Raw genomic sequence first — 15,920 nt, forward strand, 5'->3', positions numbered from 1 at the left:
TGGGTAAGTGGAGGAAAATGGTGGACGCTTTGCCACCGACTGGCGGGCCAAGGGAGTAGTTGGCTCGCGGCGCGTGCGGCCGTCTCGTGTCCGCGCTGACGTAAATGAGGCTCAAAATTGGCCAACGAATGGGTCAGCAGACGGACGAAAAGCGGACGCGCGTCCATTTGAGTTGGCGCGTTGGTCTGACTTTTTTGTCCGCCACGACCCAAATGAACACGCGCGGACAAAATAGGTCGGCACGTTGGAGTTAGCTCTTAGCGAATGACAGGTAAGAGAGGAGCAATGTCCCTCATACTATTCACTGTCTCGCTGATTATTCCGAGCACATAGGTTAGAAAGATGCATGTACTTGACTGCAGCTGCTCTACGAAACGACTTATCTTATTTCGCAAAAAAAAAACGACTTGTCTTACACCAGTTATTGGACAATTATCTCAAATGAAAGGCAGCGACGAACCAGTCTTGATTCCTTTCTGTATTCCACAAATCTACCAACACTTTAGGAGTTCTTACTCCAACAGAAGATATTATCAAATTGTCAAATTTGACCATCCATAGCAGCCACATCACCCCCCGCGATCATAGGTGGCGATTAGCAGAGTAACAACAAGAACTTGGACAAGAATGGGAGGGCAGACATAAGCTGGTTATAAACAGATTCAATTTATTTATCTATTCAGATTTGTACAGGACAAATCAAACTACACATCGATGTCATCACAGCCAGTAGACAACCGATAGTAGCTGATGTCTTAGACAAAATGGGGAAAAAAACTCCTGAGCTTTTGAAGTATATAAGAAACATGCTCGCAGATACAAGGAAGATGGTGACACTCACCGAACATGGCAGACTCACAACACACGAGCATCAAAACAGAATATAACAACAACCCTACCAGCAGAGTACAGAACAAGACCACACCACAAAATCAGACTAACACCAAGAGATCAAGAAGATAGCGCCACGATCAGATGGCCACCTCCTGTCTTCCAAGACATTTTTGTTCTCCTTGAGCAGCTTGATGCAACACGGCCTTGATTAGTCGACCCCCATAGGCATTTGATTCCAAACCCTCCACAAAACCCAGGTTACACATCCCAAACCCAACACCATGATTAATCACCAGGTTCCCCTCCCTGGTGAAACCAACTCATAGAAGAAAGTTCAATGGAAACCCAAACAAATATTTCTTTTAAGCTAGACCACAAATCAAGATCTGTGATTAGCATTCTCCTTCACTTCACGGAAAGAAAATTAATCATTTCCTGGCCGGTGTCTATATGCCAACTTGAACTGCTATCGGAATGCCGTCTTTTAGTGCTATGGGGCAAGCCCACAAGATCTTATTTGGGAGGCAATTTGGCCTTCCGAACATCCATGTTCCTGGAATGAACCAGACCACCAAAAGTAAATTCTTCTGCATAGAGGATTAGATCATGTTTTAGGAAGCCCCGACAAATACCATACACCAGTTGAATTTCCTGCAATTCGAGCAAATCCCACTACTGAACTTCAACCTTTCCCAAACACCTTAGTTTCCAGTAACCTCAGTGTCAGTAGCAACCGATGTATTCTTCTACAGTAAAGCCATCGTACAGATGCTGATATCCACGGTGCTTTGTCCCCTCGAGATGTCCTGCAGAATGTGTCAGGAGAGCACAAATACCACAGATTAGAGTTACTAATAGGAATCATATCTATTTGAACCATGTTATAGTTATCCGAATGCTCCAACCACAAACTTTAAGATAAGTTTTCAAAATGACCGCATGTATTTTTGCAAAATCAATTTAACCAAATTCTTTCCTAATTATGTATGGTACTTACTCTTCATGGAAGAATTATGTGCTACAAGAAATATCAAAGCCACGAAAAATGTTTTTGTTGGAATTAAACCAAAGAAAAGTATGTGTAGCTAGTACTATGTCGGAAACAAATCTAACAAATATTTCGGACCCAAAATATAGGCCGGTTTACAACTTTCTATGCACTTTGCCTAAACACTTCCCTGAAACCCCAACCCAATTACTCTCATGAATACGCTATCTTGATACCAGTACAGCCCAGGGAGATGGTCATTTCAGCTTATTTCCCTTAACTCTTGTGGCTGTAGGTTGTCAATTGCCTCCCAGGGAGCCTTGGGTGCTACCAGATGTGGAGCTTTCTTGGTCGTCGTCATCAGACTCGATGAAGAAGAGTCGCACACACCGCTGACCCTGAACATAAATCTCATCACAGTTGAAGAAAAGGCCTTGGCTGCGACGTTCTTCTAACTCAGCTGGAGTGAAGCGCCAAACCTGCCGTGGCGGGGTTGGCTCTGGAATGGTCGACAACAGAATAAGTGGTAGTGGCGCTGGCGGGGAAGGTATTGTAGCTGCGTTGGCCGCGGGAAGATTGGAGGGGCACAAGGGCCCTGTAGGACCAGAGGGCTGGTGTGATGGCATTGTTGTCGAGAAATGCTTCTGCTCATAGGCCTTGGCGAAGGAGATGGCAGTATGTTGGTAAGATGGCCACCGAAGCTCGACGTCAATGTGAAGACCATCAGGCAGCCCTGCTGTGTACAGAAGCCGTTGTTGGGACGGTGTTAATGGCTCATTGTTGTGGCACATGAGCAATAGAAACCTGCTGGTGTAGTCGGCAACCAAGGAAGTGAACGGCAGACGTGCCAACTCACCCGAAGGATTGGCGCGAAGTGACGGCCCAAACTAAACATGGGAAGCTTCCTTGAACTGCTCCCATGTTGGCATGCCAAAGTCGCCCTCGAGATGTAAGTACCAGAACTGAGTGTCATTGGTGAGGTGGTAGGCTGCAGCTCAGACCTTGTCAGCCTCCTGCTCGCACCTATTTAGCGAACCAAGAGGATTGACCGAACCAGCATATGTCGCGAAGCCGAGCTTGTGGAAGCAAGGCACGCCTGAACCAGAACCTAATCCGAGGTGATTGTTAAGTAGGGGCAGAAGGGAGGTGATGGGCGAGGTGGGTCCATAGATGGGTTGTGGAGGGGGGTGCAGCCATAACGTCACGAAATCGGTTGGCAGGTGGAGGCATGAAGGCGGTAGAGGCGGCGGCGGCGATGGCCACGCTGGAGAAGGGGGCACCGGAGGTGCTGCTGGCGAGGGGAAGCACCAGGTCGCTAGGGTGGAGGGCCGGGGGCCCAGAGGTGGCGTCATGGGCAGCTGTTGCAGTCATGTTATCTGAAGGTGGGGGCAGGGCCGGCAGCCGTTGCTCGAGTGTCGTCAAGCGCTGCACCAGCCCGTCGAGGAGCACCTGGTCCTCCCCTCGTTGGAGCGTGAAGGTCTCCAATTGCTTCGTGGTGATCTTCATCTGCCCCACAGCCTCGATTTCTTTGCCCGCCATCGAGATGGATCTCATACCAAATTGGAGGAATCTACTATGACCTAACCCTAATTACTCAAAAGTAGATAAAAGTAAACGAAAATATTCTTCTCTGCTTTATTGAAAGGGGTCGGCCCCTTTATATAATAGACAAGACTTGACCAACAAGTCGGTAACTCTATTCAAGCTCTAACACGGTCTCAAAAACTGACTCGACTCTTTCCTAACAAAGATGCTTAATCAACTAAGACACTAATTAAGGGGTAAGACTCCACGTTTGATGGGCTGGTCCACATAACATGCATAATTGGGATCTCAAAAAGAAACATGCATAACTGCCATATAGGCGCTATGGCAGTAATCTACGACAAGTGATGTTGTTGCGAACCTTAAAACAACTAGTGCAAAAAATCAGTCTTCAGAACAGCTAGTTTATTGCACAAGAAACAATCATGATTGCATTCCCTGGTTTGACTTGCTTTACAAGAAGGATGGCAAAGCATATCAACAACATAAAGTAACTATCGACTGCTAAAAACACAAAGGAAGTTTGCAGTAGCAACCTTACTACCTCATATGCTTGGTGGAGACAATAATGGCGGGAAGCCTCGATACAGGTGAGCATGCATCATTTTGTTCTTTGACACATACATCCTCTCAAGCAGGAATGTCTTGAGTTCCAATGCAAAATACTCTATATCCGGTCTCTGCTGTGAAGAGCTTCCAAACCAGGGCCAATCTAGTGAAATCCCTCTTAGGAGTAAGTACTCCTCATCCGCACCTATGATGCACCAGTGATAATTGGGCAACGGATGGTTTATCGTGCTGTGCTGCCACTCTTTGGTGCCTTTACTTTTGTTTCGCCAAACCTTACAGTAGAAGTCTAACGTGCGCATACCAATATTTAACAACCCAATCATACCTTCTCCTGCTTCCACAATGGCGAGCCTTCCCCCATGACTGTTGGGCGGGAGATCTATAATGGTGAATTTCATCTCACGTGTGTCAAGCATGAGCAGTTTGTCCATCCATTCTAACACCCAACAGAAACAACCGTGTGCATAATGGCGCCGATGTAGTCCACAGCGTGCATACAATGCATCCACAACTTCATTGGACAAAGCGCCCAAACCATGGTGTTGAATACTAACCCATTTACCAGTGTGTGAAGAGAAGATGAAGACAGCAATCTTGTTTTCGCACAGCACCTTGCAGATCACTTTGAACGACGATTCATCCTCCCGCACGTCGTCACTGGCCGGAGCAAAGAAGGGCTCGAAATCTAACATGCCGCAGTGCTGGACGGAGTCCGCTAGGTCTTCAGGGACGGGTGGGATCTGGATGTAGCGCCGGGACAGGGGATCACAGACCACGAGATCCACGAAGGTGTTGGAGGTGGCGTCTATGAAGTCGCCACGACCTTCGGAGACTGAGACGGCGGAGAAGAGAACGCGGCCGTCGCGGACGTCACGGGGGCTCCAGCAGGCGGGGTTGGGGAGGAAGCTGAAGGCGAAGTCGGCAGCCTGCGCGAGGGCGTTGGCGGCCGGGGCGGAGGGGTGCGGAGACTGGGCGGCGTAGAAGTCAGCACGGAGGAAGCCGAGCACGGGGACCTTGTGGAGGGAGCGGTAGCGGCGCGCGAAGGAGCGGGGAGCGACGACGTGGCGAAATGAGGTGCAGGAGGTGGAGGCGCGGGCGAGGTCGGCCGCGGTGGAGAGGCGGAGGAGGATCTCCTCCAGGATATCGTTTGGGAGGGAGACCTGGAGCTGTGGAGGCGACGGAGGGGCGTCGGAGTTCGGGGCCGACGGAGGGTCGTCGGCGTCGGGGGGCGGCGGAGTAGGTAATTGTGAGGCCATGATGTGGTGGGGGAGCGAGCGGCCGACGGTGGGTTGTGGAGCTCTGTCTGTAACCCAGCTCAGGTTCCCCGGCGACTGTCTCTCGGGTGTCGTTTTGCTTTATAAAAAAAGAAAAATCCTCCTTATTTATTTATTTATTTTGATAAACGAGAATTCCTCCCTATTTGGTTCCAATTAAAATTCTGCTTCACTATTTGATCTAATAATTATTTTCCATGTTTGGCACTACCTCTAAATTTTATGTCTTATTTGGTTCTAATTAAAATTATGCTTCGGTATTTGACCTAATAAATATCTTCCATATTTGACCTTGCCTCTAAATTTTATCTCTTTCTCGCAACTTCCATCCATTTAGTCATTATAAGTGATACTTGAAAAGACACATTTACCCCTCAGACCACTTTTGAGACATGGTTGAATATATTGGAAAAAAGAGAAGAACATAAGTATTCAACACAATTTCTCTTAAATCTCCCACCTCCCATCTATCTCATGCAGTAGCACATTGGCATCGACGGTGTAGGTGGTGAGCGGGCACCAGCAACAACTGCGAGAAGGAGGCGGGCGGCAAGAAGCGTTGGGCAACAACACTAGTTGGTGCTACCCTTCTTCGATGTTGCGCTTATTCGTACCAACGCCAATCCATGAACCATCCCTCCATGTGCAATGTCGTCTCCATGCGACGTTGTCCCCTTGAGCGTTATGGGCTACCACCACATGGTGCACCATGCTCAACATGGAGCCGTGTTTCACCGTGTCATGCCATGCCGCGCTCAACTAACCTAATCACCCATCGCCGCCTCACACCATCCATCGTGGCATTGTTTTGCGCGCACCCTGAGCATAGTGCTTCACTGACGCCAACGTTAACCGTACTGGGCACCACCGTCAGCCAGGGGTAGATTATGTGTGTCGTCGTCATCGAAGTTTCAAGTCAAGGTTGAAGCTGCACAAAGGATGTGTCGACATAGACATCAATCACAGCAAACAGATAGGTTGCATTTGCGAGGAGGGCAGGCGGAGAAGTGACGTCGATGACGAGAAGGGTGGGTGTTGGCGAAACAAAGAGTGGGTGAAGAGGTGGGAGTCTAGCTTGGACCGGTGCCATCGACCATGAGGCGAAATGCTCATCAGTGTCGACCAGGTGGAAGGAGGAAGGCGGGAGGTTGTCGGGTTGGAGGAGGAGAGGGCCCCCCTTGCTTATGTGCTCCTATGGCGAAGACAAGTGTAAGGGGGCATGGGAAGAGGAGGGATTTGGGCCCAATGGCTTGTTCAACCTCTTTTCATTGTTGTACAATCAAGGGTAGTTTCATCAATGCAAAAAGGGACGTGTCTTTGATGGAATAGGCGAAGTGTCACAAAAGGCATAAAATGTAGAGGTGGTGTTTAATAAAGAAGAAAATTATTTAGGGCAAAATAGGAAAGAAAAGTTCTAATTAGGACCAAATAAGGAACTCTCAGAAACAAGCTGATCAATGTCGAACGCCTCCACACGGGACCCTTGCCATCGACGATTTTCTCACTGCTGGCGACCGCCTCCACCGCTACCTGATGTGCGCAAGCCTCTTGGAGCCTTTTGTGCCCTCCATTTCCTTTGTCATGCCCTGCATCGCCCTCGGTGAGTAAGCCCAAGCGCCTAGTCGGAGTCACGAGGTGGGTGATGACATGTGGGACTTACCTACCATCCTGCCAGTCATCTCTCTCTCTCTCTTAGTGATGGTTGGGCCCCAGCCATCAAGTTTAAACGCCCCAATACACGAGCATGCCGTTTCGGCTAAAGGCGTCTTATGTTGTTATGCCTTCGACATGGCCCTTTGTCACAGCGTTGTGCACCTGGGTTGAGCCCACCTGAGCTCATCAGCATTTTTCTGTTAAATGCCGCTATGAGCGTGCATTTGTTAACTGGGTCGGATCTATTCGGCCTGGTGTGCACAACAATGTTTATATTTTTCTAAATTACAGCGAACTTTGAAAATTCATATTTAAATATCCACAACCCCAAATCAATTGATTCCCGTTTCTAAATTTAAGACCATTCTAGAGACATGGGTTCCAAAAATAATTGAGCACTTTGGTTGTACTACTTATTTGGGTGGCTTGTTTCTGCTTTATTCTTATGTCTCTGATGTTAGATAATGATTTTCTTGAGAGATTCGAAGGAGCAGAAGACTTTGAAGAATTTGCTGAGCTAGCCAAGCAACCTACTTCGATCATGTTGAACCCATATTTGCATTACACACTTAGCAATATAATTGTTTAAAAATGCTATGGTTGGTTTAGAAAATAGATATTGCATATGTGCTTATTGTTAACATCCCCTTTGACATTGGTAATATGTCAGGACCCTGATCCTAAGTCACAGGGATCTAGCATGTAACACATCATATCACTTTGCGACTTCACGCACGGTATCCCCACGGGTGCCACCTTACCTGATCCGGGACCGTTTGCGCCTTTTGACTCACGTATATCGTAGTGTCACTAGCATCCATATGACAGAGAACACGGGCCGGCATGAGTAGTCATAAACCCAAGGTGGCACTAACTTACAGGGACAGACATACATGACCCAGCAACGAACGTGTTGGTCATCAATGTATGAACCCAAGTCGTAGCAAGCTACAATGACTTAAAGAAACAATGTGTGACATTTCCCCGAAGGGACAGACACAGGAACGAAGAAGGACACATGCCGGCCAGCCTAAGTGTTCCGGAGCAGTAGCAAGCTACCATGGCTCAGTGGAAGCACTAGGAGACATTTCCCGGTAAGAGAGGTGAAGGAAATATGCCCTAGAGGCAATAATAAAGTTATTATTTATTTCCTTATTTCATGATAAATGTTTATTATTCATGCTAGAATTGTATTAACCGGAAACATAATACATATGTGAATACATAGACAAACAGAGTGTCACTAGTATGCCTCTACTTGACTAGCTCGTTAATCGAAGATGGTTGAGTTTCCTAGCCATGGACATGAGTTATCATTTGATTAACGGGATCACATCATTAGGAGAATGATGTGATTGACTTGACCCATTCCGTTAGCTTAGCACTTGATCGTTTAGTATGTTGCTATTGCTTTCTTCATGACTTATACATGTACCTATGACTATGAGATTATGCAACTTCCGTTTACCGGAGGAACACTTTGTGTGCTACCAAACGTCACGACGTAATTCGGTGATTATAAAGGTGCTCTACAGGTGTCTCCAAAGGTACTTGTTGGGTTGGCGTATTTCGAGATTAGGATTTGTCACTCCGATTGTTGGAGAGGTATCTCGGGGCCCACTCGGTAATGCACATCACTATAAGCCTTGCAAGCATTGTAACTAATGAGTTAGTTATGGGATGATGTATTATGGAACGAGTAAAGAGACTTGCCAGTAACGAGATTGAACTAGGTATTGAGATACCGATGATCGAATCTCGGGCAAGTAACATATCGATGACAAAGGGAACAATGTATGTTGTTATGCGGTTTGACCGATAAAGATCTTCGTAGAATATGTGGGAGACAATATGAGCATCCAGGTTCCGCTATTGGTTATTGGCCGGAGACGTGTCTCGTTCATGTCTACATAGTTCTCGAACCCGTAGGGTCCGCACACTTAAAGTTCGATGACGGTTATATTATGAGTTTATGTGTTTTGATGTACCGAAGGTAGTTCGGAGTCCTGGATGAGATCGGGGACATGACGAGGAGTCTCTAAATGGTCGAGACATAAAGATCGATATATTGGACGACTATATTCGGACATCGGAAAGGTTCCGAGTGGTTCGGGTATTTTTCGGACTACTGAGGAGTTATGGGAATACGGGGGAAGAAGTATATGGGCCTTATTGGGCTTTAGGGGAGAGAGAGAGAGGCAGGCCACGCGCCCCCCAATGACTAGTCCGAATTGGACTAGGGGGAGGGGCAGCGCCCCCTCCTTCCTTCTCTTCCCTCTTTCCCTTCCTTGTCTCCTACTCCTACTACTTGTTGTCTCCTACTCCTACTACTTGGAAGGGGAGGAATCCTACTCCCGGTGGGAGTAGGACTCCTCCAGGGCGCGCCATAGGGGTCGACCCTATCCCCCTCCTCCACTCCTTTATATACGTGGCCAGGGGCACCCCATAGGGATAACAATTGATCTCTTGGATCTCTTAGCCATGTGCGGTGCCCCCTCCACCATAGTCCACCTCGATAATATCATAGCGGTGCTTAGGCGAAGCCCTGCGTTGGTAGAACATCATCATCGTCACCACGCCGTCGTGCTGATGGAACTCTCCCTCAAAGCTCGGTTGGATCGGAGTTCGAGGGACGTCATCGAGTTGAACATGTGCTGAACTCAGAGGTGTCGTACGTTCGGTACTTAATCGGTCGGATCGTGAAGACGTACGACTACATCAACCGTGTTGTGCAAACGCTTCCACTTTCGGTCTTTGAGGGTACGTGGACAACACTCTCCCCTCTCGTTGCTATGCATCACCATGATCCTGTGTGTGCGTAGGAATTTTTTTTGAAATTACTACGTTCCCCAACAGTGGCATCCGAGCCCGGTTTATGCGTTGATGTTATATGCACGAGTAGAACACAAGTGAGTTGTGGGTGATATAAGTCATACTGCTTACCAGCATGTCATACTTTGGTTCAGCGGTATTGTTGGATGAAGCGGCCCGGACCAACATTGCGCGTACGCTTACGCGAGACTGGTTCTACCGACGTGCTTTGCACATAGGTGGCTGGCGGGTGTCAGTTTCTCCAACTTTAGTTGAACCGAGTGTGGCTACGTCCGGTCCTTGAGAAGGTTAAAACATCACTAACTTGACGAACTATCGTTGTGGTTTTGGTGCGTAGGTAAGAACGGTTCTTGCTCAGCCCGTAGCAGCCACGTAAACTTGCAACAACAAAGTAGAGGACGTCTAACTTGTTTTTGCAGGGCATGTCATGATGTGATATGGTCAAGGCATGATGCTATATTTTATTGTATGAGATGATCATGTTTTGTAACCAAGTTATCGACAACTAGCAGGAGCCATATGGTTGTCGCTTTATTGTATGCAATGCAATCGCCCTGTAATGCTTTACTTTATCACTAAGCGATAGCAATAGTCATAGAAGAATAAGTTGGCGAGACAACAACGATGCTACGATGGGGATCAAAGTGTCGCGCCGGTGACAATGGTGATCATGACGGTGCTTCGGAGATGAAGATCACAAGCACAAGATGATGATGGCCATATCGTATCACTTATATTGATTGCATGTGATGTTTATCTTTTATGCATCTTATCTTGCTTTGATTGACGGCAGCATTATAAGATGATCTCTCACTAAATTATCAAGGTATAAGTGTTCTCCCTGAGTATGCACCGTTGTGAAAGTTCTTCGTGCTGAGACACCACGTGATGATCGGGTGTGATAGGCTCTACGTTCAAATACAACGGGTGCAAAATAGTTGCACGCGCGGAATACTCAGGTTAAACTTGACGAGCCTAGCATATGCAGATATGGCCTCGGAACACTGAGACCGAAAGGTCAAGCGTGAATCATATAGTAGATATGATCAACATAGTGATGTTCATCATTGAAACTACTCCATCTCACGTGATCATCGGACATGGTTTGGTTGATTTGGATCACATGATCACTTAGAGGATTAGAGAGATGTCTATCTAAGTGGGAGTTCTTAAGTAATATGATTAATTGAACTTAAATTTATCATGAACTTAGTACCTGATAGTTTTTTGCTTGTCTATGTTGATTATAGATAGATGGCTCGTGTTGTTGTTTCGTTAAATTTCAATGCCTTCCTTGAGAAAGCAAAGTTGAAAGATGATGGTAGCAATTATACGGACTGGGTCCGTAACTTGAGGATTATCCTCATTGCTACACAGAAGAATTATGTCCTTGATGCACCGCTAGGTGACAGACCTATTGCAGGAGCAGATGCAAACATTATGAACATTTGGCTAGCTCAATATGATGACTACTTGATAGTTTAGTGCACCATGCTTAACAGCTTAGAATCGGGGCTTCAAAGATGTTTTGAACGCCATGGAGCATATAAGATGTTCCAAGAGTTGAAATTGGTATTTCATACTCATGCCCGTGTCGAGAGGTATGAGACCTCTGATAGTACTTTGCCTACAAGATGGAGGAGAATAGCTCAACCAGTGAGCATGTGCTCAGATTGTCTGAGTACTACAATTGCTTGAATCAAGTGGGAGTTAATCTTCTAGATAAGAGAGTAATTGACAAAGTTCTCAAGTCACTATCACCGAGATACTAGAACTTAGTGATGAACTATAATATGCAAGGGATGACAAAAGTAATTCCCAAGCTCTTCGTGATGCTGAAATCGACGAAGGTAGAAATCAAGAAAAGCATCAAGTGTTGATGGTTGACAAAGACCACTAGTTTCAAGAAAAGGGCAAAGGGAAGAAGGGGAACTTCAAAAAGAACGGCAAGCAAGTTGCTGCTCAAGCGAAGAAGCCCAAGTCTGGACCTAAGCCTGAGACTGAGTGCTTCTACTGCAAAGGGACTGGTCACTAGAAGCAGAACTGCCCCAAGTATTTGGCGGATAAGAAGGATGGCGAGGTGAACAAAGGTATATTGGATATACATGTTATTGATGTGCACTTTACTAGTGTTTATAGCAACCCCTCGGTATTTGATACTAGTTCAGCTGCTAAGAGTAGTAACTTGAAACAGGAGTTGCAGAATGAACAGAGACTAGTTAAGGGTGAAGTGACGATGTGTGTTGGAAGTAGTTCCAAGAATGATATGATCATCATCGCACACTCCCTATACTTTCGGGATTAGTGTTGAACCTAAATAAATGTTATTTGGTGTTTGCGTTGAGCAAGAATATGATTTGATCATGTTTATTGCAATACGGTTATTCATTTAAGTTAGAGAATAATTGTTATTCTGTTTACATGAATAAAACCTTCTATGGTTATACACCCAATAAAATGGTTTGTTGGATCTCAATCGTAGTGATACACATATTCATAATATTGAAGCCACATATTCATAATATTGAAGCCAAAAGATGCAAAGTTAATAATGATAGTGCAACTTATTTGTGGCACTGCCGTTTAGGTCATATTGGTGTAAAGCGCATGAAGAAAATCCATGCTGATGGGATTTTGGAATCACTTGATTAATGAATCAGTAGATGCTTGCGAACCATGCCTCATGGGCAAAGATGACTAAGACTCCGTTCTCTAGAGCAATGGAGCGAGCAACTGACTTATTGGATATAATACATACTGATGTATGAGGTCCGATGAGTGTTGAGGCTCGCGGCGGGTATCGTTATTTTCTGACCTTCACAGATGATTTGAGCAGATATGGGTATATCTACTTGAAGAAACATAAGTCTGAAACATTTGAAAAGTTCAAAGAATTTCAGAGTGAAGTGGAAAATCATCGTAACAAGAAAATAAAGTTTCTATGATCTGATCATGGAGGAGAATATTTGAGTTGCGAGTTTGGTCTTCATTTGAAACAATGCGGAATAGTTTTGCAACTCACGCCACCCGGAACACCACAGCGTAATGGTGTGTCCGAACATCGTAACCGTACTTTATTAGATATGGTGCAACCTATGATGTCTCTTACCAATTTACCACTATCGTTTTGGGGTTATGCATTAGAGACAGATGCATTCATGTTAAATAGGGCACCATCTAAATCCGTTGAGACGACACCATATGAACTGTGGTTTGGCAAGAAATCAAAGTTGTCATTTCTTAAAGTTTGGGGTTGCGATGCTTATGTGAAAAAGTTTCATCCTGATAAGCTGAAACCCAAATTGGAAAACTGCGTCTTCATAGGATACCCAAAAGTTACTATTGGGTACACCTTCTATCACAGATCCGAAGGCAAGATATTTGTTGCTAAAAATGGATCCTTTCTAGAGAAGGAGTTTCTCTCGAAAGAAGTGAGTGGGAGGAAAGTAGAACTTGATAAGGTAATTGTACCTTCTCCCGAATTGGAAAGTAGTTCTGAAATCAGTTCCAGTGATGCTTACACCAATTAGTGAGGAAGTTAATGATGATGATCATGAAAACTTCGGATCAAGTTACTACGAACCTCGTAGGTCAACCAGAGTATGTTCCGCACCAAAGTGGTACGGTAATCCTATTCTAGAGTTCATGTTACTTGACCATGACAGACCTACGGACTATGAGGAAGCGATGATGAGCCCAGATTCTGCGAAATGGCTTGAGGCAATGAAATCTGAGATGGGATCCATGTATGAGAACAAAGTGTGGACTTTGGTTGACTTGCCCGATGATCGGCAAGCCATAGAAAATAAATGGATCTTCAAGAGGAAGACAGACACTGATAGTAGTGTTACTATCTACAAAGCTAGACTTGTCGAAAAAGGTTTTTGACAAAGTTCAATGTGTTGACTATGATGAGATTTTCTCACTCATAGCGATGCTTAAGTCTGTCCAAATTATGTTAGCAAATTGTCGCATTTTATGAAATCTGGCAAATGGATAAACAAAACTGCATTCCTTAAATGATTTATTACAGAAAGAGTTGTATATGATGCAACCAGAAGGTTTTGTCAATCCTAAAGGTGCTAACAAAATATGCATGTTCCAGCGATCCATCTATGGACTGGTGCAAGCATCTCGGAGTTGGAATATACGCTTTGATAAGTTGATCAAAGCATATAGTTTTATACAGACTTGTGATGAAGCCTGTATTTACAAGAAAGTGAGTGGGAGCACTACAATATTTCTGATAAGTATATGTGAATGACATATTGTTGATCGGAAATAATGTAGAATTATTCTGCAAAGCATAAAGGAGTGTTTGAAAGGAGTTTTTCAAAGAAAGACATCGGTGAAGCTACTTACATATTGAGCATCAAGATCTATAGAGATAGATCAAGACGCTTGATAAGTTTTTTCAATGAGTACATACCTTGACAAGATTTTGAAGTAGCTCAAAATGGAACAGTCAAAGAAAGTGTTCTTGCCTGTGTTACAAGGTGTGAAATTGAGTAAGACTCAAAGCCCGACCACGGCAAAAGATAGAAAGAGAATGAAAGTCATTCCCTATGCCTCAGCCATAGGTTCTATAAAGTATGCCAAGCTGTGTACCAGATCTATTGTATACCCTACACTGTTTTTGGCAAGGGAGTACAATAGTGATCTAGGAGTAGATCACTGGACAGCGGTCAAAATTATCCTTAGTGGAATAAGGATATGTTTCTCGACTATGGATGTGACAAAAGGTTCGTCGTAAAGAGTTACGTCGATTCAAGCTTTGACACCGATCTGGATGACTCTAAGTCTCGATCTAGATACATATTGAAAGTGGGAGCAATTATCTAGAGTAGCTCCATGCAGAGCATTGTTGACACAGAAATTTGCAAAATACATACAGATCTGAATATGGCAGACCCGTTGACTAAACTTCTCTCACAAGCAAAACATGATCACACCTTAGTACTCTTTGGGTGTTAATCACATAGCGATGTGAACTAGATTATTGACTCTAGTAACCCTTTGGGTGTTGATCACATGACGAAGTGAACTATGGGTGTTAATCACATGGTGACGTAAACTATTGATGTTAAATCACATGGCGATGTGATCTAGATTATTGACTCTAGTGCAAGTGGGAGACTGAAGGAAATATGCCCTAGAGGCAATAATAAATTTATTACTTATTTCCTTATTTCATGATAAATGTTTATTATTCATGCTAGAATTGTATTAACCGGAAATATAATACATGTGTGAATACATAGACAAACAGAGTGTCACTAGTATGCCTCTACTTGACTAGCTCATTAATCAAAGATGGTTGAGTTTCCTAGCCATGGACATGAGTTGTCATTTGATTAATGGGATCACATCATTAGGATAATGATGTGATTGACTTGACCCATTCTGTTAGCTTAGCACTTGATCATTTAGTATGTTGTTATTGCTTTCTTCATGACTTATACATGTTCCTATGACTATGAGATTATGCAACTCCCGTTTACCGGAGGAACACTTTGTGTGTTACCAAACGTCACAACGTAACTAGGTGATTATAAAGGTGCTCTATAGATGTCTCCAAAGGTACTTGTTGGGTTGGCGTATTTCGAGATTAGGATTTGTCACTCCGATTGTCGGAGAGGTATCTCGGGGCCCACTCGGTAATGCACATCACTATAAGCCTTGCAAGCATTGTAAATAATGAGTTAGTTACGGGATGATGTATTACGGAACGAGTAAAGAGACTTGCCAGTAATGAGATTGAACTAGGTATTGAGATATCGACGATCGAATCTCGGGCAAGTAACATACCGATGACAAGGGGAACAACGTATGTTGTTATGCGGTTTGACCGATAAAGATCTTCATAAAATATGTGGGAGCCAATATGAGCATCCAGGTTCTGCTATTGGTTATTGGCCGGAGACGTGTCTCGGTCGTGTCTACATAGTTCTCGAACCCGTAGGGTCCGCACGCTTAAAGTTCGATGACGGTTATATTATGAGTTTATGTGTTTTGATGTACCGAAGGTAGTTTGGAGTCCCGGATGAGATCGGGGACATGACGAGGAGTCTCGAAATGGTCAAGACGTAAAGATCGATATATTGGACGACTATATTCGAACATCAGAAATGTTTCAAGTGGTTCGGGTATTTTTTGGAGTACAGGGAGTTACGGGAATACGGGGGAAAAAGTATATGGACTTATTGGGCTTTAGGGGAGAGAGA

At 44.7% G+C, this 15,920-nt stretch overlaps 1 protein-coding gene across 2 annotated transcripts; it reads right to left on the minus strand.

The window, feature by feature from the left end:
• Positions 1 to 642: 642 nt before the first annotated feature.
• Positions 643 to 5,256, minus strand: LOC119354179. Of its 2 annotated transcripts, none has more exons than XM_037620894.1 (2): positions 3,912 to 5,256; positions 643 to 1,640 (listed from the first exon to the last, which is right to left on the minus strand). In XM_037620894.1, the coding sequence occupies exon 1, from the start codon at positions 5,191 to 5,193 to the stop codon at positions 3,913 to 3,915; it is 1,281 nt and encodes a 426-aa protein (XP_037476791.1). In that variant the 5' UTR covers positions 5,194 to 5,256; the 3' UTR covers positions 643 to 1,640; position 3,912. The 2 variants fall into 2 exon arrangements, with proteins under 2 accessions (XP_037476791.1, XP_037476790.1); XM_037620893.1 differs by having other exon boundaries at positions 3,904 to 5,256.
• Between the last annotated feature and the right edge of the window lie 10,664 nt (positions 5,257 to 15,920).

This window comes from Triticum dicoccoides, chromosome 2A, assembly GCF_002162155.2.
Source record: "Triticum dicoccoides isolate Atlit2015 ecotype Zavitan chromosome 2A, WEW_v2.0, whole genome shotgun sequence".
Taxonomy (NCBI): Eukaryota; Viridiplantae; Streptophyta; class Magnoliopsida; order Poales; family Poaceae; genus Triticum; species Triticum dicoccoides.